This window comes from Bos mutus, chromosome 5 (genome assembly GCF_027580195.1).
Source record: "Bos mutus isolate GX-2022 chromosome 5, NWIPB_WYAK_1.1, whole genome shotgun sequence".
NCBI classification, from domain to species: domain Eukaryota; kingdom Metazoa; phylum Chordata; class Mammalia; order Artiodactyla; family Bovidae; genus Bos; species Bos mutus.
In genome coordinates, this window is record NC_091621.1 from 3816 (window position 1) to 30629 (window position 26814).

At 48.8% G+C, this 26814-nt stretch overlaps 1 protein-coding gene, 1 long non-coding RNA gene and 1 pseudogene across 6 annotated transcripts; 1 reads left to right on the forward strand and 2 right to left on the reverse strand.

Annotated features, from left to right (window-relative positions):
- Positions 1 to 432: 432 nt before the first annotated feature.
- LOC102284528 (uncharacterized) lies at positions 433 to 13242 on the reverse strand. Of its 5 annotated transcripts, XR_011464152.1 has the most exons (6): positions 13126 to 13206; positions 10888 to 11244; positions 6116 to 6156; positions 5826 to 5933; positions 4485 to 4596; positions 433 to 2016 (listed from the first exon to the last, which is right to left on the reverse strand). It is a non-coding gene; the product is annotated as an uncharacterized lncRNA (long non-coding RNA). The 5 variants fall into 5 exon arrangements; XR_011464149.1 differs by lacking the exon at positions 10888 to 11244 and having other exon boundaries at positions 13126 to 13242; XR_011464150.1 differs by lacking the exon at positions 10888 to 11244 and having other exon boundaries at positions 6116 to 6200; positions 13126 to 13242.
- Positions 13243 to 21563: 8321 nt separating this feature from the next.
- On the reverse strand, positions 21564 to 22445 carry LOC102284424 (apolipoprotein L3). Its single transcript, XM_005898282.2, has one exon. The coding sequence runs from the start codon at positions 22443 to 22445 to the stop codon at positions 21564 to 21566; it is 882 nt and encodes a 293-aa protein (XP_005898344.2).
- A 3162-nt stretch (positions 22446 to 25607) lies between these two features.
- Positions 25608 to 26578, forward strand: LOC102283596 (zeta-crystallin-like; annotated as a pseudogene).
- The last annotated feature ends 236 nt before the right edge of the window (positions 26579 to 26814 follow it).

Consider the following 26814-nt stretch of genomic DNA (forward strand, 5'->3'; position numbering starts at 1 on the left):
GTAGAGAACACAAGGTGAGGAGATCCAATGTTAGTCGTCAGTTGTGTCAGGCTCTTCTTGACCTTATGGACTGTAGCCTGCCAGACTCCTTTCTCCATGGACTATTTCCAGGCAAAAATATTTGAGTGGATTGCCATTTCCTTCTCCAGGGATCTTCCCAACCCAGGAATCAAACACACATCTCTTGTATTGGCAGAAGGATTCTTTACCACTGAGTCACCTGGGAAGCCCATGGAAAAGCATGGAGTTTCCTTAAAAAACTAAATATAGAGTTAGTGTATGAGTCAGCATAATTTAAAAAGTAGCACAAATGAACTTATTTGTTGTTTTCAGCTGTTTGGATTGAAAACAGAAACATACTGTGATCTCAATTATGTGTGGAATCTAAAAAAGAAAACAAACAGAAACAAACTTTTGACAAAGAAAACAAAATAGGAAAGGGGAGGAAGGGTAAATAGGAATGTGTGATTAACAGATGCACATCACCCTACATAAAATAGATGAACAATAAGGATTTACTGTATAGCACACAAAACCGCATGTATAATCAATACATTTGGCTGTACACCAGAAACCCACACAATACTGTAAGTCAACTGCACTTCGATAAAAAAAACAAACAAAAGAAGTCCCTGCCTAATTAATAAAAACCTGCTGGAATCGAAGGTGAGTTGATGCTGGAGACATAGGGCTAGAGAACACCACCAGGGGAGACTCTTCTCGCTGGGACATCACACCATGAGGAGGGTGATAGAGGAGCCCTGGCTACTTCTCCTGGATCCCAACACTCCTTACTCTGACTTTCTCTCATTTTCAACCCTTTTGTATTCTTGGCCTTCCACAGCTAGTTCCACCTGCCTTTGCCTTTATTCTACCCTCAGAGTGTTCTTTAGTCCAAAATAAGTGGTTTCTCCCCTCCCCTCACTCTTTAGCCCCCCTTCTCCCTTAGTCCAGGCTCCAGGCTCTTTCTTTGCCCTCATCTGCCACCTGCATCCATCCCTCCCTTGCTGTGCTAAGCTCCAGAAATGCCAAATTCCTAACACCCAGGACCATCAATGCTGTCTCCCTCCTTTAATCCTCTAACAAGCTGCCTCTGAGACACCCAGCAAATGTCCCAGGTCCCTGCACTACTCTGGGGTTGGGGAACTGAGCCCTCCTGCCAGATTCTCATGGATCTCAGTGACAAACTCCAATGTGCTTTCCAACTCCTGGGCCTGCTGCCTCAGCTTTTCAGCTGACTCTGCCTTTGCTCCATCATGTAAATGTATTGACTCTTTGACCAGGAAGCCCACATCTATCACAAGGCCAATACTTGACATGACTATGCCAGTGATACGGGCTCCTTTGGCCATTGTAAAAGCCATGCGCCGCCAAAAGTTTTCGGCACCTGACCGCTGACATGGAATGAAGGTTTTCCCATTGGTCATGAAGAACTTGACTTGGGCTGTTAAGGCAGGGCTGCCTTTGATCACCTTGATGAATTGGAAATATTCCCAATGATTTTTAGGGAATTGATGAATAATTTCTTTGCAAGATTAATATGAACTTTCCTTTCATTGAGTAAATCCTGATTACCTTCCATCTCTTCCTGTAACAGGACAGCAGTTGAGTGGTTTTGGTTTCTGCTGATGACGTGTTTACATGTTCCACGATCCTGGTGGACACATTGGTCACAGCAGCCGCTATGCCCAGCCCTAACCCAGTGGCCAAGAGAGGCAGAGTGGCCCCCATTGTCAGAGGTGCCAGAGCCAGGCCAACGATGCTGAGGACGCCAGACACAGCACCAGTGGAGTGGGCCACCACATTGGAAATCATGCAGTCCTTTTGTACCTTGTCAACATTGTCTGCAAAAGCATGGATCTTTTCTGTGTTTTCTTCAGGTCCTGTTTCATCACAGCAATCTCCTCCAAAAGCCTCTTTCTGTCCAGCTGGTCTTGTTGGACTGTGTTTGGGTCCTTTGCACTCAATTTTGTTTTCAGCCTGTTCAGATACTCATATAGTGCCTTTGCCTCCTCCCTGTAATAATGAAGGTCAAGGAATTAAGACAATTTGTTTGTCTGTAAAATAGGCTGGAGAGGATCTATTCTGCATAAATTACAGAAATTGTTTAATTAAGTGTTTATAAGTGTTTCTTTTTACATCAAGCACATATTTGGGTATTGTAGATGCTCTATAGACTTATTCAATGGTGGAAAACATAAGCAAAAGTCATATTAGGATATAATTAAGACAGCATTTGTTTGGCTGTCAAAAAATAGGCTGGAAGGTGGGAACTATTCTGAGAAACAAAAGTTTTATTGGAGCAGAAAACCCTTCACTCATGGACCTTAGTGTGCAGTGAGGAGCCAATCTGCTCTTAGCCCTTGATCCTGGGAAGTGGGCTCTAAGCCCCTAGAATATTCTGGCTGATAGGAGTGTCCTCATCTCCTCGGGCCTTTGGCCACTGGACAAACAGAAAAGGTGACATTCGTGGCAGGGGCCTCTGGGTCACATGGTATCAGTTCTGACCTCTGGAGGAGCTGGACTCCAGGGCATTAGTCTGACCGCCGGGAGGAGCTGGAGACCACAAGTTAGGATAATTTGTTTTTAGTGGGTGAGATTCCCTGGCAGACAGAGCCCTGTGTGTCCTGCCACACACTGAATCCAAGGCTGGAAAGCATCCTGGGACACGGAAGCTTTGTGTGTGGAACCCACCAGACTTCCCCTGTGGCTGAAACTGCATCCTTTCTTGTAATAAACCATAACCGGGATGACAACATCTTCAGTGAGCTCTGAGAATCCTTTTAGGGAATTCTCAAACCTGAGGGTGATTATGGGAACCTCCAAATGTGCTACTGGTGTTATATGTAAGCACAGTCCTGGGGACTGTGTGCTCAGATCTTGCAGGTTGGCTAACTCTTGAAAAAAAAAAAAAAAAAACCCACCAAAAGTCAGAGGTAGAAGGCACCTTAAAGATAATTTTGCCTGGCATCTGCTCTCTTCCAAGGCTTGTGCCCTTGATCTTTCCATTGAATAGTCACTGGGTCCATCCACTTCCCAACTGACAGGGAAGCAGGAGATGTGCTGTGAGTCCTGGTTCCCTTGGACTCTCCAGCTCACCTCACGGACTCCTGACCCATCACCCAGCATCCTTGGCCTCTCGGATGTTACATGTCAGCTGGTAAACGTGCCTGCACCCCAAGGCCATGTGCAACTTTATAGACCCTCTCCAAGACTCAAGAGACTTGAGGAATCACGCATCTGAATTGTTAATCCTGAAGAGACTGGCATTTGCACAGCTGGTGGTGGAACTGTTTCTCCTCAGTGGGGATGCATGAGGCTCCTCAGAATCCCTCAAATGACACGCAATTGCAGCCACTCACTGTGACCCTGGAGGGCTCACTGAGCCACACTGCTTTCCCACTGTCAGGGCTGCTCCACATAGACTAGAAGAGGGTCCCAGATGGAGAGAGAACCCAGGTCCCAGGCAGGGTGTGGAGGACATGATCACCCAGGGCCCTCTAGCCCAGCATGAGGGGATCCCATCAGGAAGAAAGAAATGTCCCCCTCCCACTCCTGGAACCTCTGCTAGGGTCACAGCCCCTTCAGTTCTGTGTCCTCGGGGCCCACTCTCCTCACTCTAGTCCTGGTCCTGTTGCCCAACACTGCCTACTCATCCTCCAATCTGGACCCTCTGCTCTACCCTGACCCCTGGGTCTCACCCTGGTCCAGGCCTTCCTGGGCCCTTGGATGAGATGATTGCATTTGCTTCCCCACTTCTGACCTGCAGTTCACTCTGAGGCCATCACCATAGTCTATCAGATTGAATTGTTATTCCCACTGGACACAGGACAGATCTGGGGCTCCAAGACATAAGCCCAGAGCCCCAGAGTTGGGCAGGACTAGAGCCTGGACCCCACCAGCTCACCCAGTTCCTCTCTAGCCTCTCTGCCATATGGACCAGCTGGATCTTGCAGGGTTGGTACAGTTCCTAAGATGGGGAAGGAAAGGACTCTAGTCAGAATCCCCAGCAACACAAAAGGATGTTGGAAGAATTTACTGACTTGTTCAAAAGTGAGCCCTGCTTTGTCCTCCTCTCTAGGAAAAAGATCTTTGGCCCCTATCTCTTCCCAAGAAGTTTTTTTCAAAGTTAGTATTAATTGAGCACCTACTTTGTGTCAGCCATCATGCAAAGCACTTTGCATGCATGATCTCAGTGTCTGCACAATAAAACTGAACAGATGAAGAAACTAAGGCAGAGAGTAGTTCAGTCACATGACCAAGGTCACATAACCTGCCCCTGTAGCAGGTTTCATCTCTTCACCACACAAGGCCATTCACTGCCACCAAATGCCATAAAGGAAACACTGCTATTGGGATCTTGAGAAGGAACATCCTTGACTCCAACTACAGGATGCTGCCTGGAGGAGGTGTCCCTGCCAGGAGGAACCTAGCCTGGGGCAGAGGGATCTGAGTCACATTCTTGGTAAACCCATGCATGTTACCTGGGTATATTGGCCTTAACCACAAACATCTTCCAGTTTCGGAGTAAGACCGTCAGTTTCTTTTCTGTGACCTGGGAACGTTCAACAACAACTTGAAAAACAGTTTCACTCTCTAGATGGAAAAAGAAAAGAATAAAATTAGAAGAAAGTGTGGTGGAATATAAATGGCATTGAGTAGCTTGCTCCTTGGAAGAAAACGTTATGACCAACCTAGACAGCGTATTCAAAAGCAGAGATATTATTTTGCCAACAAAGGTCTGTCTAGTCAAAGCCATGGTTTTCCAGTAGTCATGTATGGATGTGAGAGTTGGACTATAAAGAAAGCTGAGTGCCAAAGAATTGATGCTTTTGAACTATAGTATTGGAGAAGACTCTTGAGAGTCCCTTGGACAGCAAGGAGATCCAACCAGTCCATCCTAAAGGAAATCAGTCCTGAATATTCACTGGAAGGTCTGATGCTGAGGCTGAAACTCCAATACTTTGGCTACCTGATGCAAAGAACTGATTCATTTGAAAAGACCTTAATGGTGGGAAAGATTGAAGGTGGGAAGAGAAGGGGAAAACAGAGGATGAGATGGTTGGATGGCATCACTAACTCAATGGACATGAGTTTGAGTAAACTCTGTGAGTTGGTGATGGACAGTGAGGCCTGACATGCTACAGTCAATGGGTTGCAAAGAGTTGGACATGACTAAGCGCCTGAACTGAACTGAACTGAAAATGTTTAAGGTCCATCTTCCTGACCAAAGGTCCCTGGTATTATGGGTGGAACATATATGTCCCCTCTGCCCCAGTTCATATGTTAAAGCTCTGACCACCCCTCCCTGAGGACTGAGGAGGCACAGTCCTGACCTGAGTTCAATTCAGGGTCCCCTAACCCTTGTGGAGTGGCTGAGGTGGAGGGGGTGGCAGGGCGAGAACTGGAGGAAACAGCCTCTGTGGTGACACCCCAGGGTCTGGGAGCACAAGGAGGCTTGGAGCAAGGGAGAGGGCAGGAGAAGCTCCAGGGATGTTGGGGGACCTCCCCTCCCTCTCCTGCCTGACCTTGGGGATCCCCATCAGCTGTCCCCCTCACTGCGGGCTGTCTTGGTCTCACTTCTGAGTCCCGTGGAGGAGGAAGTAGACAGCATGCTCTGGTGCCCTGAGGAGAGGGCTGGGATTGAGGCTGTACGGATAGAACCCTGAATGCAGGGGGCTCCCCTGGCCTCTCTGGAGGACTCTGGAATGCTTAGCCACCCCTTCTTGGTTTTTGATTCCTTTGTGGGTTGTCTCAGCCTGGAGGCACCACCCTCAATTCTGGATCACAAGTGGAAACCAGCCAGACAAGAGACAGCTGACTACCTGAGCAGTAAAAGAGGTCTATCGAGCTCATGATGGCAGCAGCAGGGTCTTGGAGATGTCCCTTCAGCTCACTCGTCCAAGTCAGGCTGAAGGAGGTGTGGCTTCACCCTTGGGGAAGAGAAAACAGACTGTGGGCTAGATCACGAGTGAGCATTGGCTGCAGGGAGCAGCGAGGGGGAGGCCTCTGGTGGGTTCCCCTGGGATGGCCACCAGTGCCACCAGGGACTTAACCCTCTGCGTTTCCCTGTCCCCTGGGCTCTGCTGGCTGTTAGTTAAGAAAAGTCACTCACCTCCTACAGCTCCTTCCAAGCTGAGTCAGAGTCCTGCTCTCCTGTTGGGGCACAGGGAGAAGGTAATCAGACAGGAGACAGCCATCTGTGAAGTTATAGGAGCAGTAAAACCAGAGATGAAGAGCACATAGAAAGGAGCATAGAAAGGAATACTCTGGGAATTATGTGAGGTTGGGACACCTGTGTCACTAATTGGTAATAACTACTATTGATTCAGTGTCTATGATGTGCAGGCTCCTGAAACTCACCTAAACATGGGTCAGCCCAAGACTTCATGCTGGTGCCAGAGTCTGGACTTGAACCCAAGTCTTTCTGATTCAAATAGCAGGTTAATGATAACTATGCTGTACTCTCAACAATATACAAAAATACTTACCTGGGGATATATGTTAATTGGTAAATGACTCTTTTTATTCCAAAATGATGTCTTGCTCCCTGTGCCTGAATCTCTGCCTTGATAAAGTTTCTGGTGCTGCAGCTCCCACAGCCCACATCCTCCTTCCTTCTGCAGGAGCCTTTCTCCCACAAGCCCCCTCCCTGCAGCCCTGCCCTGGGCAGCTGAGGACCTGGATGGTGCCCAATCCTCTCTGTGGTCCTCCCCTGACTGTTGCACTTTGGGGAGTTTCTAATTGTTTGTCTAAATAATAGTGTAAAGAACACTCTTCTTGTATGAAACTTTGCTTGTACTTGAGACCCTGTCCTTAAGCTGTTTCTGGAAGTAGAATGATTTGGTCAGGGCTCTAAACATTTTAAATATTTTCATACCTAGAGTCGCTCTGTTGTGCCAAAAAATTGCACCAATTTATTACAGTTATATTCATATATGAGGGTGTCAATTCTTTTAATCTTGCCAATTCTCAGAAGTCTCTACTTCAAAACAGATCTTTATTGAGAGACATATTTTTAATTCTGTTTGGGATTAAATTGTCTTGGTAGATGATGGAAGAAAACAAATGTTGATTACATTCAGCAGTATTGTAAGAAGACAAAACTGCATTTATCAGCTCCTGCTCCTGAGACCTGACTGAAATGATAGGAAACATGCTTACAGTTGTAATAATGGCTACTGATAGGAGGCGTCTCTGTGTTTGTGGTCTTTGTTCTGTACTGATAGTTGATCTAAGACTTTACCGAATATAATTTGGATCATTCCAGTAACCCTTGAGATATGTACACCAACTCCTCTCCTTTTTTCATAGATGGTATGTTATTTGCCCAAGGTCAGAAATCTTGTCCATGACAGACTAGGTTTCAACCCACTTACTGGGCTCAAGAGCCCATACCTTGCCTCTCGGTGCTCTGCTGCTAATATAAAGCCAGGAATGTGGGCAACAGGAGCCCAGAGTCTTCAGCAATAGTTTGAAGACTGAGTGGATGAAGAAGTGACTGCTGAATAAAGAGGAGTGGAGGAAAGAAATGGAGAGAAGGTGTACAGGCTAGAGGAATGCTTGCTTAGAGCAAAATGAGAGTGACACAGAAGGAGAAAGCAGGGGATAGTCCCAGCATCCCACATCCCATCACATATTCACCCAACTCCACACCAGACGGAGGAAAATCTTAATTCAGAGACTCCAGAAAAAATATTTCTGTATTCTGGAATTTAGGGGTCCTCAGGCAAGCACTCTACAGGGCAGCTTACCAGTCAACTCTACTCCCTCTTAAATATGAATGGGTCATCCAGGATTAGATACATGGAAACGATCACAATGTGGAAAAGATGACTTAGACAAACAGATGAGAAATGACAACAGGAGAGATGGATGGACAATTCTGAAGGAAGAAAATAATTTTTAAAACTTGAACCCAGGTCATTAAGTCAATTAGAAAGGATTTTTATTCATAAAATGAGATGCACTGAGAAGTGGGAAAAATTGAAACAGACAAAAAAAATCTTGGGAATTAATAAGTGTTTACCAAATAAGTCTAAAGAAAGATTGGAAAAGAAGGTCAAAAAAAGCTTCCAGAATTTTTTTTAAATGACAGAAGAAATGGAGCTAAATGGAGAATAGAAACGTTGCTATTCACAGTCGTTCCTGAGCAAGTTACTTGAGAGTGAGGTGCAGAGGGAAAGAAAAGATGTGTGTGTGTGATGATGATGCAAAGGATAACCAAGAGAAAGAAAGATTCCTGAATGTGATCCAGGAATCAGGAACATCAACCCAGAGAGAAGGGAATCCAAGGATCACAGCTGGGCACACAGCAGATCTAGAGAGAAACCAGTTCAGAATGGGGTAAAAAGTCCAGAGTCTGTGGGGACAGGGGACTCGGTATCATATGAGGCACAGGTGCAAAGAAATGGAGGAAATTTGAAGACAGACAGTGCAAGGGGTGAAAACAAAGGCAATTCCAAACATCAGGAAAAACTGAAGCTGTGCCAAAATGTATGTGCAAATAGATAGTGTTAATACAAGTTACTCAAGAGAAAACATTTAAAACATCACAAAAATGTAAATTCTCTTCTTTGACTTTTAACTTTTAGAACAAGGCATTTAAATATGAGAACTTAATTTATTTGCTGTCAATCAATATAAACATTAAATCACACTTCTAGAAGTTGGGAACTGAAGCACTGAAGGGAGAAAGAGAAAGTCTCATTTTACAAAGTGGGGAATCAAGAAACACCAGTTGAACCTGAGCAGGCCTAAGAAACAATGGCACAAATAAAGTGCATATAACCACAAAGTTTTCTAATAGAAGATGTAAGATTAGTGATATAATGATATTAGGAGAAGATAGGGACGGATATAAGAAAAAGTATAAGAATAACTGAAATCATTATCTTCCCTGGTAAGAAGTAAGTTAATAGTATCAAACTTTTTAAATTAGGAAAAGAAAAATATGATACTTAATGTTTATTAGCTATTGTGGTTTGACTTCCCACTCTGCACCAGGCAGCATTCTAAGTGCTTCTCAAGCATTTACTTATTTTTACTTCTCTCAATGACCCTGTAAGTAAGGATGTTATCTAAGGATGTTGCTTAATTACCTAAAGAAAAAGCAAACAACTGAAAGTGCTTTTTACTACGAGGTGTGCAGAACCCTCTGTATAAACTGATTTGTTTTAAACATATGCATTTAGTATTTTGGATTTTTTTAATTTTATAAAAGCAGAAGTCACTTCATAGTAGTTAGTAACCCATAAGAATGGGTTGATTTCTGGCACCACCACATAAAAGTGGTGGAAGCAATTGGATTAAGAGACAATAAGAAGTAAGCTGACACCCGATGTGACAACTGTCAGTGTAGGAGACATGTTTGTGATGATGAAGCCAAGCTCTCTAGGAAAAGGAGGGATGAAAATACACATAAACCAGGACAATCACAGTGACCTGTGGCCTTAAACAGAGCCATCATCTGGCAGCACCTTGCCCACAAACATGTGCACCCATGGGCTTCTGTCCACTCAAAGGAAGCAAGAGTCCTTGAAGGGGAGGTCAGTTCCACAGGTCGGCATCTATATCCACAGGTTGGCATCTATACACCCCCAAAGGCAAAGATTCTCTTGGAAACGTTCAGAGCAGCATTTAGAAGGGACACCCACATAAAATGAGCTTCCCTGGTGGCTCAGATGGTAAAGAATCTGCTTGCAATGTGAGAGACCTGGGTTCGAGCCCTGGGAAGATCCCCTGGAGAAGGAATGGCTACCCACTCCAGTATTCCGGTCTAGAGAATTCCATGGACAGAGGAGCCAGGCTCCTCTGACAGGCCATGGGATCACAAAGAGTCGGACCCGACTGAGCAACTTTAATGTAACTCACATATAATAATGGTGCTGACGATGGAAAGTGAATACTATGATCATGTTTCATTGGGCCAAGTTGAGTCTGAGAAAGGCCATGAGTTCATAACAATTCAATGAGAAGAGTTTATATCAAGTGTGGCTAAGAAGGGAGACATAAAGCTTACAAAAGGTAGCTATGCTGCAAAGAGGAGTAAGTGTAGTGGGAAATATTTCACTGTTAATTGAATTTAATAATAAGAGGAGTCTTAAAATCAATGGATATATTCCCTTCTGTCTATTTATGTGACCATTATAAAGGACTGAGAAGGAAAGAATACCCCTGACATCCCTAAGGCTGGCCTGGTATCACAACAGGGTGATGCTCTTCTCCCGTTGGATGTAAAGGCTCTCACAGAATTCCAGCCTCACACAGGGTCACCCTGAGAGCAGGAGCAAAGGAGACAGCAAACACCCATCACTGTGCCCCCATCAACACCACACCCCCTCCCTTGGCTGAAAAGCATGACTGCTCCTTCTTTACCAGTCACACCTTTATGCTCACTCTGGTCTCCCCTCTCCATAGATGAGTTACCGAGACCCCCACTGATAGAAGTGCCCCTCATTTTCTGTGTCACCTAATCTAGAGTGGACCCATTTCCTTAGTGAGTGAGTGAAAGTCTCTCAGTCATGTCCAACTCTTTGCAACCCCATGGACTGTAGAATCCATGGCATTCTCTAGGCCAGAGTACTGCAGTGGGTAGCCTTTCCCTTCTCCAGGGGATCTTTCCGACCCAGGAATCAAATTGGGATCTCCTGCATTGCAGGCAGATTCTTTACCAACTGATCTATCCGGGAAGCCTCCATTTCCTTAGAGCCTCCCCCAAATCCCCTCACCTGAGCTCCCATCCTAGAATCTTTCTATCACCTTCTCTCTGTGATGCCTGGGGTTGTCCCTCAGGAAGAGTAACTTGTTCACTAGGGAGTGTGCCTGGTGGTGGAGGCTGGAGGCACTGATTGTGTGATGGGAGAGAATTCGCACAGGCAGGTCTACCTTGAAGCAGGTGGGAGAAGAGAGCTGGCTGGTCCCGCTCCACCCTCTCTGCCTGGAAGCTGCATGACCCAGGAGCCAGGGCAGCCAAATGACATCATGAAACATGAGGACCAAGAGCCAAGGCAGAGAGAAGAGGAGGGCTTGGGCAGAAAGGGCTGGATCCTGGGTGATGCCAAAACTTTGTAAAACATCTGAACCATCAACCTCATCCTTCCATCCTTCCCTCCCATTCTTGGCCTGGTCCTGACCCTTGTCTGGGGCCTCAGATGCATGTGGATGCTGATAGTGCTTCCTCTGCTGGATTCCTATCCAGGCTTCCTCCTCTGTTAGCCTCTGATTGGTCCCTTTCTGGAAAGGCTGTTGGTGGGAGAGGGGAGGACCCTGGAGAAGCCTGGCCCTGCCCAGCTGCATGGCCAGTCATGCATCCCTCCCCTCCTCGTGGGCAGACAGATTCTCCCCAACCATCTCCCTCCTGTGCCTGCAGTCACCCTCCCTGGGAAGGGAAAGGGGCGTTAAGAAAGTCCCTGGCCGAGCACCCGGACCCTCCCGACTGCCCCAGCTCCTGTCTTCCTCACACTCTCTGTCTCCACAGGGCCTGCTGCACGAGACTGACACCTCACTTGGCACAGGCTGCCCCTCCCACGACATGTGCTTCCCCACTGGCCTCACCGTGTGACGGGTTACTTGTCCCTGGAGGCCCAGCTCCAAGCCTCCCTCTGCCACCTTCCCCCAGTTGCTCTCCAGCTCCTCTTGAAGGTGGCACTTTCCTGGTCATGGTCCTTTTTGCTCAGTTTCTCCAGGTCTGAGAACCCTCCCACATCATCAGGGGCCCTGTCTCTTCTCTGCTGCTCCTCCTGTCCAGGGCCTCTGGGCACCCTCTGCCCTCCTGGGCACAGCCTGGTTCAAAATATGAGGGTGGGACCCCTTATGGGGACATGAAACAAGCAGCTCTCAATGACACAGCACAACCCCAGTTCCCCTGTTAAAATTAGAAAGGGAGGGAGGGGAGAAGAGGGAGAGAAGAGGAAGAGAATGGAGAAGAAACTAAAGATCCTAATCAATCAATCTTTCAAAAGGATCCAACGTACACCAGAGAGAAAAAACTGAAGGGACTGAAAGAAGCATTAAAAATAACATTGATTTGAGAAAGCCTTTCTAAATGCACACATTCCACAAGATATAATGGAAATTCTGACCTACTGAACTCTTGGAAATGAAAATTGCCAAGGATCCCATAAACCAGGTCAGAAAAAAACATCTGCACCCACAGAGAAAATGGAAATCAGCTTTTAAAAACTTAGTAAGAGAATAGAACAAACAATTCCACAGGAGGTAGCTTGCCCAGGGTCACACAGTTCTCTGTGGGCAGAGAGGAGGCCAAGACCAGGCCTTTGGACATGGGTACAGGCTGGGTGGGAATGTGGTTTTAATACCCCAACGTTTCTAGGGTTGTCTCTGCCAGTAAAAAACATAGATCTAAGCTCATGCCCCTCCTGTTATACTGATGTCTGTAGAGTTTGGCTTTTTATCTTAACATTGCAACACCGGGATGTATGTGGACCTTGTGCAGTGAGCCCTTCTCACTTCTTCCAGCAGGGCCACCTTCCCCACACAGGACCTCCCATCACCCACATCCTGAGCAGAGGGCCTGGCAAACACAGGAAGCCAACGCCCTTCGACTCCCCACTTGGTTTCCTGTCCGTCTCCAGGGCCTCAGTGTCCCCAGGGCCTGGCACTGAGCCTGGCACTCAGAGGCAGGGTTTTTCAACAAACCTTGATTCCTTGTATCTGAAAAAAATCCCCTTTCCCCATCAGCCCCAGCCTAGCAGCCTGGGGACAGCTTTAAGGTGGCCAGGCCATAGGAGGGGAGGCTCTGACTCCCCTGTCCTCCTCTACCCTCTCTGCTTCCTCCAATTTCCCAAAGTACTAAGCACACCCAACACCCACCTTCCTTCTGGGGTTGCCGCTCATGTCTCAGGAGTCCACATCCTGAGCTGAGCCCACCTGAGCAGCTGTGGCCCTCCCTCTGCTCTGTTTAGGGGCCCTCGGCTGGGAGGAAGCCCTCAGACACACCTGCCTCCACATCCAGGCTCTGCCCCTGCTTAACCTGCTGCCTCGGCCATGACCTCACCTCTCTGCGCTTCCAGTTCCCTTCTTCTGTCAACTAGTGACATCATCCTTTCTCAGACATTCATCCTGAGGATGGGGAGATGGGCAGGGTCCCTCCCCTCTGCTTACCCAGGGGTTTTCCTCTGGCTGAGTGTGAACAAGATCCAGACGTTCTCAGCTGTGCAGAGGCAGCCGCCAGCTGTGCATCTCTGCAATGACCACACACACCCTCTGTGCCTAGATATACTCTGGGAAGCAAAAGTGAAAGCAAAACCCTCACTTCTGAGTGGTTCAAGTCAAACAAACACCCTGCCCACCAGGCCCCACCCTGGGACTATTTCCACCTCCAGCTGACACCCTAGAGAAAGAAGCCCAGTCCTGACATTCCACATCCTTCTTGACACAGTCCACCCTGTCTCAGGCTCCTTGAAGGAAGACCTGCCACCAACACAGCGTGAGTCCCTTGGCAAATCACTCCCCCCTCCCCCCCCATTCCATCTTCTCACCCTCCAACCCCACACTCACCAGCCTGCCTGCCTCATTCACCTTGTGCCACCAGCATGAGGTACAGTCCCAGAACAGACCAGCTGCTCAGTGCATACTGGTCACACTCTGCTGCTGAGGGCCACATCCAGGTGGCTTCCAGGATTCACTCACACTTCTAGGTTCTTCTGCCAGGGACACCTGCTGCATCCAACCGGGAGAAATCTTTCTGCAAAGCCCAAATCTGGCATCACCTCCTCTGAGAAGCCCTCCGTGACCTCACCTGCAGAGCCCACTGTTTCCTGTTCTCCTCCCATGGTACCTGGAAGAGGGGCCTAAGGCCACCCCTCAGCCACTCTGTCCCCCACCCCCATCCCTTTTGATCAGATCCCTCTAGACTTAGCCCTGCTGGCAGGGACAGAACTCAGTGCATTTAGTCCCGGTGGCCACAGGAGGAGGCCCAGCCTTGGTGGTCACTGCCATAAGGTGGATGCAGAAGTTTGTGGGAAGGGCTGAGAGCACGCTGCCTTTTCTACCTTGGCTTATCTCCACCTGACAACAGATTTTTTTCTCTCCAAATGGAAGACTTTTATCAGAAAACCAGTGTCCTGGCGACTCAGAGAAGTCTGCAACGGAGAGCTGGCCCTGTCTCCTGTTTGGTTCCTGAGCAAAGAGCCTCTGTGGACGGGGCTGAGCATGTGGCAGGCGCTGTGCTCACACCGTCCACGCCTTTCCTGTTGAATCTCACATCAGCTCTAGGAGTGCTGGCTCCATTTCACAGATGAAGAAATGCAGGTCAAGTTCCCACAGTCTGAGAGTCCTGCAGCTGGACTGCTGGTGAACTTCTCGGTTTGCCTCAAGCAGAAGTGACTGCAGTGGACCTGGATGCCCCATGGAGGCCCGCCTGCCCTTCCCTCAGGGCTGCTTCACCCCAGGAAATGTCCCTGGGCCATTATGGTCCCCCCCCAGGTTTTGAGGGAGGGACAGGAGATTATTCCATGAGGATAGCCAACCATAGTTTGTTTTTAAAGCCAACTGTTATGTATCTGTTGCATTTTGCAGATAAGGGAGCTGAGAGGAGGGGAGAGGTGGGGGTTTGTTCCAGCAACTCAGGGACTTGTGTTTGGTGGGAGAATGTCAGCAGCTCACATCCTGCAAACATCCATTTGACACCCTGTTCCCAGTGCTCAGGGCTCAGGCCAGGACACAAGCCCCAGAGCCCAGACACAGAGGAGTCAAGGGGCAAACAGGCAGCTGCCCTGCCCACTGACCTGCACAAGTCTGCCTCTGACCCCACTGGAGCTGCTGGGACTCAAGGATGCCTCTTCCCCAGAGCTTGGGGTCCTCTGGGGACAGCCAGATCTGGGTGTCACACCTACAGAAGGGACACAGGGAGGAACAGTGGGAGGCAGGGGTTTTTCTGGAGGGAAAATCCAAGCACAGTCACCCCTCCCACCTGCTCACTTTAAACCTCAGGCAGAAATCCAGGGGGCAGGGAAAGCCATGTGGGCCTCCCGGGGGGACACCTGCCAGCATGAGGGTGCCCAGGCCCCTGCTTCCTCAGTGCCTCCACCACAGGACAGCTAGGGACCCCCCAGGATCAGGCTGGGTGGGCTGGGTGTCCCGGGACTCACTTCCCGGCCAGGTAGCCCCTGCATCAGGCCTGGAAGCCGATGATGACATTGTGATCTTCAGGTCCTGCTCCTCCTCCAGGTGGGCCAGCACAGTAGCCCAAAGAAAACCTTGCTCTGGCCCATGCGGTACAGGTTGCTCTCGATCTCCAGGACCCTGATGTAGAAGAGGAGAGCTGGCCGCTGACCACATGCCACCCCAGCCACCACGGAGTCCTAGAGAAAGACCAAGGCCCTGGATCGGTCTTAATGCTCTGCGCACAGACTTCTCCTGATGCAGGGAAAGCGGGCTGGAGGAACTCCAGGAAGGGGGCACGTGGGGGCCAGCACGGGACAGGTAAGGAGTCAGACTTGCAGAGAAACACAGAACCTGGGCCCTGAAGGGATTTTACCTGCTGGCATCTCTGTCCCCGTGCATTTCTAACCAAGGTGGCAGTGGATATCGGGGCTCTGGTACATTACCCTAGGTGATTAGGAAAGAGTGTTTCTTTAAACAGGTGAAGTCTAGAGGGGCTTCAGCATACTTAGGAACCTAAGGAGCGAAGCAGGGGAAGCCAAGAAAGTGGGGCCAGGTGCAGGATGGCGCTCAAGGGCCACAAGTGGCTTGGGAGCAGCGCTGTGACAGGGCAAGTCTCTCATCAACAACTGTCATTGACGAGGAGGCTGGGCCCAGACTGGGTGTAACCCAGCATCCGAGTGAAACCAGTTGTTAGCTACTCTGTGCAAGCAACACAATTTGCTGAGAAGAACCAGCTTTCGTCTAAGCCAGGACCTCCACAGACTGAAGACACCCCTGTTCAATTAGGTCCACGCCCTGGGATCCAGCCACTGGAGGCTGTGCACCAGGTGGTGTGAACATGCGCTCATAGGTGGCCTTGGCCACACCTCGATGGCGAAGTCAGCCTGCAGGGACACCCGGGGGGGTGGCAGGGTGGGGATGGGTCAGACACATGGAGCCTTTAAGCGCTCATTCCCTTTACCCCAACAATGTCATCTGCAGGGCCCACCCCCAGAAAAACAGCCTCAAAGATGAGGGGGAAACTTCATACACAAATATGTTCAGTGCAGTGTTATTTAAATGGAAGGAAGTTGCAAGAGCCTAAATTCCAACAATATGGGCAGAGCCAACTTAGACATTTTGCGATGTGTTAGTCATTCAGTTGTGTTCAAGTCTTTGAACTGTAGCTCAAGCCATGGACTGTAGCTCACCAGACTCCTCTGTCCATGAAATTCTCCAGGCAAGAATCCTGGAGTGGGTTGCCATTCCCTTCTCCAGGAAGTCTTCCCGACCCAGGGATATGAACTCGGGTCTCCCACATTGAGGGCAGATTCTTTAGGGTCTGGCCACCAGGCAAGTGAAGTAAAGTCGCTCAGTCGTGTCTGACTCTTTGGGACCCCGTGGACTGTAGCCTACCAGGCTCCTCCATCCATGAGATTCTCCAGGCAAGAATACTGGAGTGGGTTGCCATCTCCTTCTCCAGGGGATCTTCCCAACCCAGGGACCGAACCAGGGTCTCCCGCATTGGAGGCAGACGCTTTAACCTCTGAGCCACCAGGAAAGTTACCAGGCAAAGACCTTTTTAAAATATAGGGATGAACTGAAGTATGTACAGAAGAAATGACAAGATTTTTGAGGTTTGCTTCTAAAAACACAGCTGCACTGTAGGGAGATGGCCAATAATCTTACTGGGGGAATTATTTTACTTCTCTAGGTTTTACCCCATTTTCTGAATCTGAACCGTTAGTTGTAGTGTTTTCATAATGAAATATACAGCTTTTTTAATTATCAGGTTAAAGAATGGTTGGGCATAACACATCTGCTGTCTTTCAAAAACAATGTCCCTATCTTTGGAGGGAGGGCTCTGCCCAGACTCAGCAGTCATCACCAGTATGAGGTCCAGGACAGCACCCTTTGAAAAAGAACAACTTAATGTGAACTTCCAGGCATTTTTGAGAGATGGGAGCAGGATCTTAAAGATATCCAGCACCAAGGCATGAGAGAAACATGAAATTGTCAGCAGAGGCTCTGCCCGGAGGCACTCAGGCCCTGGGTGGCGGGCACATGTGTGCAGCACACATCCCTGCCCACCTCTCCCCACAGGGGACAGGACAGCAGGTGAGGACAGACAGCTGCATGGTCTGGGCTCCCAGGGGGGTGGGTACTCTGCACTGGACCCAGGATGAGCTGTGTTACAGAAACACCACATGCTTGCTTCACTTCCTCCTGGAACAGAACACCCTGCGTTCTCCCGACCAATCAGCTCAACATGGATCAGGGAGGAGGCTCAAGGCACCCAGTAGGCCCACCCAGGATGGCCCTCCCAGGCAGGGGCCTCAGCCACTCTCCTGGTCCCTGGGCCCAGCTTCCTCCTGCTCTCCATTGGGGTGACAAGCACCTGCTCTCAGAGGTGCAGTGAGGTCCTGATTAGGACCCAGGTGACAGTGCTGACACAGCGATGGCCCAGCCCAGGCTCCACAGGGGTGAATTTCCCCGCAGGAAAGAGGAACAGGGAGTGGGATCCCAGTGAAGACTGGTATCAGGAGAGCAATGTTCCTGGGGGCCGGGGTCTCACTGCACCTCCCTGTTGCCTGCACATATATAATACACATGCAGAAGACTGAGAAAGGAGCCTGATGGACCAGGAGATGCACTGGCATCGCGCTGGGGCCCTTCACCCTTGACATCACTGCAAGATGCAGCAGGGGGAGGGGATTCGTGTTTGTCTCCAGCTGGGGAAGTGGGCGGTGCACTTACTGTCGTGTGTGGGGTGCTTGGACCCAGAACAGCGTGAGGAGAGTCATGTCTGTTGGTCTGGGCAGAGGGCATGTGTGCATCCAGGAAGCACTCAATCTGGAGCCTCTCTACCTGAGACTTTCCCCCAGGGTTCAGGTCCCTGTTACTCATTCATCTTCCTCATCCTTCAGCCTGAAATATCAGTCCAAGGATACTGTCCCCAGGCCCAAGTTATTCTGTCTCTTGGGAACTTGACACTGAGATTCCAGGTGTCTGGACCCAGAGCCCCCTGCTGATGGGACCTCAGGGGACAGACTGTGGGATCCTGGAGGGGGACATGTCCTGCTTCCTGTCCTTCCTGAACTGTGCACGTTTGGGACTTCTTTCTATCCTCTGACCTGGACTTCTTCCCTCTCAGTGCACCCTCTTCTGTGCTCACTTAGCCAGATGCAGTTTCTGTTGCTCAGAACTACAAGGATCTCACCTGACACGGGTCACCGTGGAGTTGCATCAGCCACACATTGAGCTCAATGGAGTCCAGCTCTAAGGGTTGGGGGAGATGGGGGTGGACACAGAATGGTTCTGTACCCAGTGCCTGAAACCCTGCCCAGAGAAGTCTGTGCAGGATGGGAATTCTCCAGGAACTGATGAAGAACCGATGAAGGAATGAACTCACATTTCTGAAGGTCAGGCAGGTGATGGCCATGACTGCTGACATCTTCAAGAAGGAATGAGAGGACTGGTTGAAGCCTCAGGAAAACACGGGCTGAGAGGGAGTCCGAGGCACTGAGGAAAGTCTTCCGAGGGAGGTTTGGACAAAAGTGTGGAGAAGGCTCTGCAGCACGTGGGGAGGGACTTAGGAGATGTCCTGGGATCATTTCCAGGTCCCAGGTCTCTGGCTTCCTGCCCTGGGCTCCAGGCATGGGAAACTGTTAGGTGCTCACATGCTCCACACGTGGAAACACAGAGAGTTGGTGCCCTGTGGAGCAGGCCCATGGGGGTGAGAGCCACACCCAGATGCTCCCCTCTCCACCCTGGAGAGGAGGAGCCTGAGGCATCCCATGAAGGCTCCTCAGAAGGTCCAGGCAGGTGCAATCCCAGATGGGTGGCCAGGTCAGAACATGGCCTTGGATGGACTTTCCCTCCTTCCTGCCCACTTTCCCCAGCCACTCAGTCCTGCTCCTGGGGATGGAGTGAGCCTGGCATCCAGCTCTGCCCTAGGGGGACCACAGGCTCCAGCAGGCTAGGCTGCAGCGAGGCTTTGAGCATCTGTGCTCAGAGTCATAGGCAGCTGTGGAGGAGGGGAAGCAGGTAGAGCTAAGATCAATATTCTTAAGAGTCATTCCAGCCCCATGTGGGGAATAGACAGGTGAGGCAGGGCAGTGCCCCAAGGTAAACACAGGAAGACCGTTCTGGAAGTTCCTACAGGAGTCCTGGTGAAACGTGAAGGCAGCCTGGGTGAGGCGTGTGCTCTCTCTCTGCCCCTCTGTTTACGGCTGACCCCCCTCCTCACACCTGCACACAAGCCCTCTGCTCTCAACCACCCTCGGGTGCCCCGTGTCCATCCTTGTCCCCAGGGCTGGAGGAGGGGCATCCCGTGCTCAGCCCAAGTCAGACAACATGGGCTCCCCCTGGTGTCCCATGGGGCCTGCGGGGCTCCAGGGTCTGAGGGAAACAACTTTATGGGAGCCCAGCAGGCAGGCAGGAGGAGCCATGGAGGATGTGCTTCCTGAGACCCTGGGAGACAGGCTCATGGGGAAGGAGGTCAGGCATCGGAGCCCAGCTGAGCTCATCAATCAATGCAAGGAAGCCTCAGTCAATCAGTTCATATTTATTGAACTAAAGTCTGTAGAACACAATGTGGAGAGAGGCAGATGGTCCTAGAATATCTTGTTCTGCTTCATCCCCAACTGAGGAGGAAATTGAGGGTCAGAGAGGCCTTGTCTGTTGACCCCAGGCTGGTTGATCTCCTTGACACACCGCATAGTTCCTTGACCTGTTGATGCCTTCTGCTTCATCTTTCTTTCTCTTTTTCCCAAATCAATCTCTGTTCCTACACAACACTGGGAATTTCATGGGAACTTCACTGGTCTCTCGGTGCACCTGAACTCAAAGGGCACCTGGATACTTGTCAGATGCTCCATCCACTGAGTTGTCATCACCACTGCTGCCGCCACCATCATCACCACCACTGTCACCAAGAAGCCACTGCCTGAAGTTCTACATAGACCATTCTTCAAAGAAGATATACAGATGGCTAGCCAGCATATGCAAAGAGGCTGAACACTGCTAATTATTCAGTTCAGTTCAGTTCAGGCGCTCAGTCGTGTCCGACTCTTCAAGACCCCATGGACCACAGCACGCCAGGCCTCCCTGTCCATCACCATCTCCCGGAGTCCACTCAAACTCATCTCCATTGAGTCAGTGATGCCATCCAACCATCTCATCCTCTGTGGATGCTAATCAAAACTACAATAAGAGATCACCCCCTACCAATCAGAAGGGCCATCAAGTCAAAGTCTACAGACAATCAGTATTGGAGATGATGTGGAGAAAAGGCAAGCCTCCTACACTGTTGCTGGGAATATAAATTGGTGTGGCCGTTATGGAAAACAGTAAAGAAGTTCCTTAAAAACTAAAAATCAAGCTATCAGGTGATCCAGCAATCCCACTTCAGGGCATATATTTGGAAAAGAAAAAGTTCCAATTCGAAAAGATACATGCACCCCATGTTCATAGCAGCACTATTTACAATAGCCAAGACATGGAAGCAACCTAAATGTCCGTCAACAGATGAAGGGATAAAGACAATGTGGCACATACAAACAATGGAATATGACTCAGCCATAAAAAGAATGAAACAATGCCTTTTGTAGTAACATGTATGGATCTAGAGGTGATCATACTAAGTGAAGTAAGTCTGGCAGAAAAGACAGATACATAATATCACTTATATGGAGAATCTAAGAAATAGTCTAGGTGGTTCCCTGGTGCTCTAGTGGTTAGCATTTGGTGGTTTTGCTGCTATGGCCACGTTTATCCCACATTGGGGATCTGAGATCCCACAAACTGCTTGGCATGGCCAAAAAAAAAGAGTCCAAATAAACTTATGAACAAACAAAACAGACTCATAGTCATAGAAAACATAACTTGTTGTTACTAAAGAGAGAGAGGGGTAAACTAGGAGTGTGGGATTAACAGATGCACACTACCATACATAAAATAGATTAAAAAAAACAAGGACTTCATGTATACCACAGGGAATAATAGTCAGTATCTTATAATAATCTGTAATGAAAAAAATTAAAAAGAATATAGGTATATACATAGATTATGTATAACTGAATCACTTCGATGTTCACCTGAACTAACAGAATATTGTGTGAAACTGAAATTAAATCAACTCTAAAATGCTGGGATCAAAGATTCAATTAAAGAAACAAGCAGACAAAAGAACTCACAGCCTAATTAAGATAAAATGCTGGGATCAAATGCTGCCTCTCTGAGTTCAAGTTGTTGGAGAAGTCAGGCTAGAGGCCACCACCAGGGGAGACTCTTCTTGCTGGGGCATCAGACCCAGGAAGGGTGATAGAGCAGCCCCTGCTACTGTTCCCTGGATCCCAACGATCCTGCCTCTCTGACTATCCCCATTTTCAGCCCTTTTGTCTTTCTGTGTCAATGTGCCTCTGCACCTTGGCCCTGAATGTGTCCCTGGACCCTCACTGCTCTGGGGGTGGTGGAGTTGGGTCCTCTTGCAGACGCTTGTAGATCTGGGTGAGCTCCTCCAGCTTCCTCTCCAGCTCCCTGGCCCGCTGCCGCAGGTTTTCAGCTGATACTGCCTTTGCACCGTCATGCAGGTGCATTGACTCCTTCACCAGGAAGCCCACATCCACCAGGAGGAAGAGCCCTGCAGTGGCTGCCCCCGCGATTCGGGCTCCTTTGGTAACTGCCACAGCCGTGCCTTTGAAACCTGCCTCTACCTGCTGGATGGCTGGGGCTGCGATTCTCCCAGAGCTCAGGTAGACGTTTGCATTGACTGCAGAGTCAGGGTTGGCTTCACCTGTCTCCATGGCATGTATATTTATTTCAAGGTGTTTCTCGGCTTTTGCCAATTTCTCTGTTGTGTCAACAATTTGGGGGTTGCTCTTGAGTACCTCTAGGAGCACCTTCCATTTCTTGATGCCAATTGACATCAATTGACTGGCTTTGTTTTCTGCTGATGACCTACTTACATGTTCCACAATGCTGGTGGACACAGCGGTCACAGCAGCCGCTGCTCCCAGCCCTATCCCAGTGGCTGAGAGTGCCACACTGGCCCCCGCTGTCACGGGTGCCAGAACCAGGCCAAGGATGGTCAGGGCACCAGATAAAGTGCCAGTGCTGTGGGTCACCACATTGGAGATGGTACAGTCCCTGTGGACTTTGTCAACATTGTCTGCAAGCTCCTGGAGCTTGTTTTTGAGCTCCACCAGCTGCTGTGTCACCCGAGGAAACTTCTTCAGAAACCTCTTCCTATCCAGCTGCTCTTTTGGGAGCGTTTCTTGCTCCTTCCCAGCCAAGTCTCTTTTCAGTTCATTCAGATATTCATGTAGTGCATTCATGTCTTCCCTGTAACAATGAAGGTCAAGTGGTTAGAAAGGCAGTTCGCTTGTCTGTAAAATAGGTTCAAAAATGTCTATTCTGCATAAATACAGAGATAGTACTATAAATCAATTAGAAAAGAAATTTACAAAAGTAAAATTTCCTCTTTCAACATTAAACACAGGTTTTATACCTTGTAGATGCTCCATATACTTCTTCAATCCTCTAACAGATAAAAAAAAAAGTCACCTTAGGATACTCATAACTTAAGAGAGATATTTGATGGAATTCCCTGGTGGTCCAGAGGTTATGACTCTGCACTCCCACTGCCTCGGGCATGACTCAGTCCCTGGTCAGGGACCAAGGATCCCACAAGCCATGTAGCTCAGCCAAAAAAAAAAAAAAACAACCACTTTTGGTAGAGATGTCTCAGAGATAGGGCAACACCAGCACTTTAAAAGAGTTGGTGAGTGGGAACTCCACAGAGAAACAAAGAGAAGTGGGATTAGAGCAGAAAGCCGGCATTCAAGGGCCTCAGTGTGTAGTGAGGGGTCAACCTGATCTTTGCCCTTGGCTACTGGGAAGTGGTCCCTAAGCCCCTAGAATATTCTGGCTGATATAAGTGTCCTTGTCTGCCTGGGCCTTTTGGCCACTGTTCAGTCTGACAACGAGACGTGTGATGGGGCCTCTGGAGGAGCTGGACTCTAAGACATTAGTCTGATCTCAGGGAGGGGCTGGAGACCACAAGTCAGGATAATTTTTTTTTAAATGGGTGAGTGTCCCTGGCAGGCAGTGTTCCGTGTGCCCTGCCACACACCAAGTTCCAGAACAGTAACGCATCATGGGGACAATCAAAGCTTCAGGTGTGAAATTCACCCAGACTCTGCCCTGTGACTGATGGAAACCCACAGGCTTCCTGTAATACACTGGGATCAGGATGGGTCTCAGTGAGTCCTGTCTGCTCTATAGGGAATTCTCAAACCTGAGGGTGGTTTGGGGGATCCCCTAAATTTGCCATTTGTTCAAATGAAAGCATAGTCCTGAGCACTGTGCCCTCATCCTTTGCAGATTGGCTGTCTCTGTGACTTAGAATTTGTAGAAAAAAAAAAAAAAAAACCCAAAGTCAGAACTAAAGGCACCTTAACAGTCCTTTAGTCTGCCATCTGCTGTCTTCTAAGGCTTGTGTCCTTGGCTTTCCCAGAAGCAGGTCCCTGAGTCCATCCACTGCCCCAGCTGCCTGGAGATCAGGAGATGTGTTGCTGGTTCCTCTTGGACTCTCCAGCCCACCTCACTGACTCCTGACCCAGCACTCAGCACCACTGACCTCTTAGGTGTTACATGTTAATTTGTGACAGCTTCATGATCCTGCTCCCCAAGGTCATGTGGAACTTTGTGGATCCTCTAAAGGTTCAAGAGACTTGAGGAAACACCCATCTGAATGGCTGAGCCGGAAGAGACCAGCACTTGCACAGCTGGTGGAGGAAGTGTTTTCCTCTTTGGTGGGGATGAGTGAGGCTCCTCAGAATTCCCCAAATGACACACAATTGCAGCCACTCACTGTGACCCTGGAGGGCTCACTGAGCCACAAGGCCTTCCACTGTCAGGGTGGCTCCATGTAAATTAGAAGAGGGTCCCAGATGCAGTGAGAACCCAGGTCCCAGGCAGGGTGTACAGACAGGGTCACCCAGGGCCCTCTAGCCCAGCATGAGGAGATCCCATCAGGGAGGGAAGAAATGTCCCCCCTCCCACTCACGGGACCTCTGCCAGGGTCACAGCCCCTTCAGTTCTGTGTCCTCAGGGCCCACTCTCCTCACTCTAGTCCTGGTTCTGCTGCCCAAGCCTGCCTACTAGTCCTCCAACCTGGACCTTCTGCTCCACCCTGACCTGGGGTCTGACCCTGATCCAGGCCTCCCTGGGCTTTCGGATGAGATGATTGCACTTGGTTCCCCACCTCTGACCCTGCAGATCACTCTGAGGCCATCACCATAGTCCATCAGATTGAATTACTATTCCCATTGGACACATGCAAATCTGAAACTCTAACACATAAGCCCAGAACCCAGGAGCTGGGCAGGGCTAGATCCAGGATCCCATCAGCTCCACCGAGTTCCTCCCCAGCTTCTCTGCTTTATGGGCCAGCAGGATCCTGCAGGGTTGGTACAGTTCCTAAGATGGGGACTAGAAAGGCTTTATCTAGGTAGAAGCCCGAGTAATACAAATGAAGGCGTCAGGATTTTCTGACTTGCCCCAAAGGAAATTCTGCTTGGTTCTCATCACCAGAAAGAAAATTCTTTCCAGCAAGCTTTTTAAATGTTAATATTGATTGAGTACCTACTCTGTATCAGTCATTACGGGAAGATCGTTGCATGCATGATCTCAGTATCCTCACAATAAAACTGAACAGATGATGACGCTAAGGCAGAGAATAGCTCAGTAATTTGTCCAAGGTCACATAACCTGACCCTTCCTTGCAGGTTTCATCTTTTCTCAACCTGAGGTTGTTCAATGGCAGCAAATGACATGGAGGAAACATTCCTCATGAGATATTGAGAAGGAACATCCTCAACCCCCACCATAGGGTCCTGCTTGGAGGAGGTGTGCCTGCTAGCAAAAATCTAGTCTGGTGCTGTGGGATGTAGGTGACCTTCCTGACACACCAATACACCTGTACAAGTTACCTGGACAAACCAGCATTAGCCTCAATTTTCTTCAGGAATTCAGTCAGCAGGAGAAGCAGTTCCTCTCTGCTCAGTATGTCCCAGAGACACTCAGCAACATCCTCAAAAAAGATCTCAATATCTAGATGAAAGGAAAGAGAATGAGGTTAGAAGAATTTGTGAAGAGAAAAAGGGAAAGTGTTAGTCGCTCAGTCCTATTTGACTCTTTGTGACCCCGTGGGCCGTAGCCCACCAGGCTCCTCTGTCCATGGGGTTCTTCAAGCAAGAATACCGGAGTGAGTAGCCATTACCTCCTCCAGGGGATCTTCCCAACCTAGGGATAAAATCCAGATCTCCCACATTGCTGGCAGATTCTTTACTGTCTGAGTCACTGGGAAAGCGCAGAAGATTTTGTGGTGGATCGTAAATGGTATTGGGTAGCTTTTTTTTTTTTTAACCCTGTGTAACCTGGGGGAGGGCTCACAGATTTTGACAATCCACTCTAGAACAGGTATCTAGATCACCATGGCGACAGAAGTTGAAGAGAGCTATTTGAGTTTTTTAATTTGGTGGACCCGAAGTGTGGAAACTCCAGTTGGATGTTGCTGTACCAATTCTGAAAGACCACCATGTTCCAACAAAGTCCAAGCACGTGGTGTAAACCCAGTGGACACATACATCCGCTCTGGCATTCACAGTATAAAACCACTTCTACCTTATACTCCTAGCTGAGATGTGGCTGGGGTAGTAGAAGCTGCTGGAGAGAATGTATCTTTCAAGAAAGGTGATATTCACTACCAGGACGGTCTCTGGGAGCTACACCGAGTTCGATTTGGAAGCCCATCACATTGTTTACACACTTCCCCCCAAAACTGGACTTTAAACAAGAAGCTGCCATCAGCATCTCATGTTTTACTGCTATCGAGTCTGCTCCCCAGTGTCCATGTGAAAGCTGGAGAAAGTGTTCTGGGGCAGGTGGAGGAGCTGGAAGAGCAGCATGCCAAATGGTTAGAGCTTATGGCTTAAAGATTTTGGGCACAGCTACTACTGAGGAAGGACAAAAGATTGTTTTGCAAAATGGAGCCCACTAAGTGTTTAATCACAAAGAAGCTAATAATATTGATAAAACTAAGAAATCTGTTGGTGAAAAAAGAGCTGATATGATTATTGAAATGTTTGCTAATGTCAAACTTAGTGAAGATTTAAATTTTTTGTCACATGAAGGACGAGCAATAGTTGTTGGCCACAGAGGTCCTATTGAAATAAACCCACAGGATCCGTGACAAAGGAATATAGCATAAGAGGAGTAGCTCTCCCTTCATCCTCCAAGGAGGAATTACAGCAGTTTGCAGCAGCTCTCCAAGCCAGAATGAATCAGTTAGTTGAGACCAGTAATAGGTCCCCGGTATTCACTACAGAAGGTGGCCCAGGCTCATGAAGATATCATTCACAGCAGTGGGGCCACAGGAAAAATGATCCTTCTCTTAAATCACTAATCCTTCCATTGATTTCCTGTGTAATTAAAAGGTTTCCTACCTTAGTTTTATGTACACTGCATTTGCTCTGCTTAGCAATCGTTTGATTCAGTGAGTTTCTTCTATTTAAAAAAATATTTATCTTAGGATTCATAGGCGTTGGAGTGCAGTTTATTTTACAGCTGAGAATATTCTTTATGCCTTCTACCTCTCATCAAGGAATAGTAGGAAATAGGATGTTAGTGGTCACTTGGCAT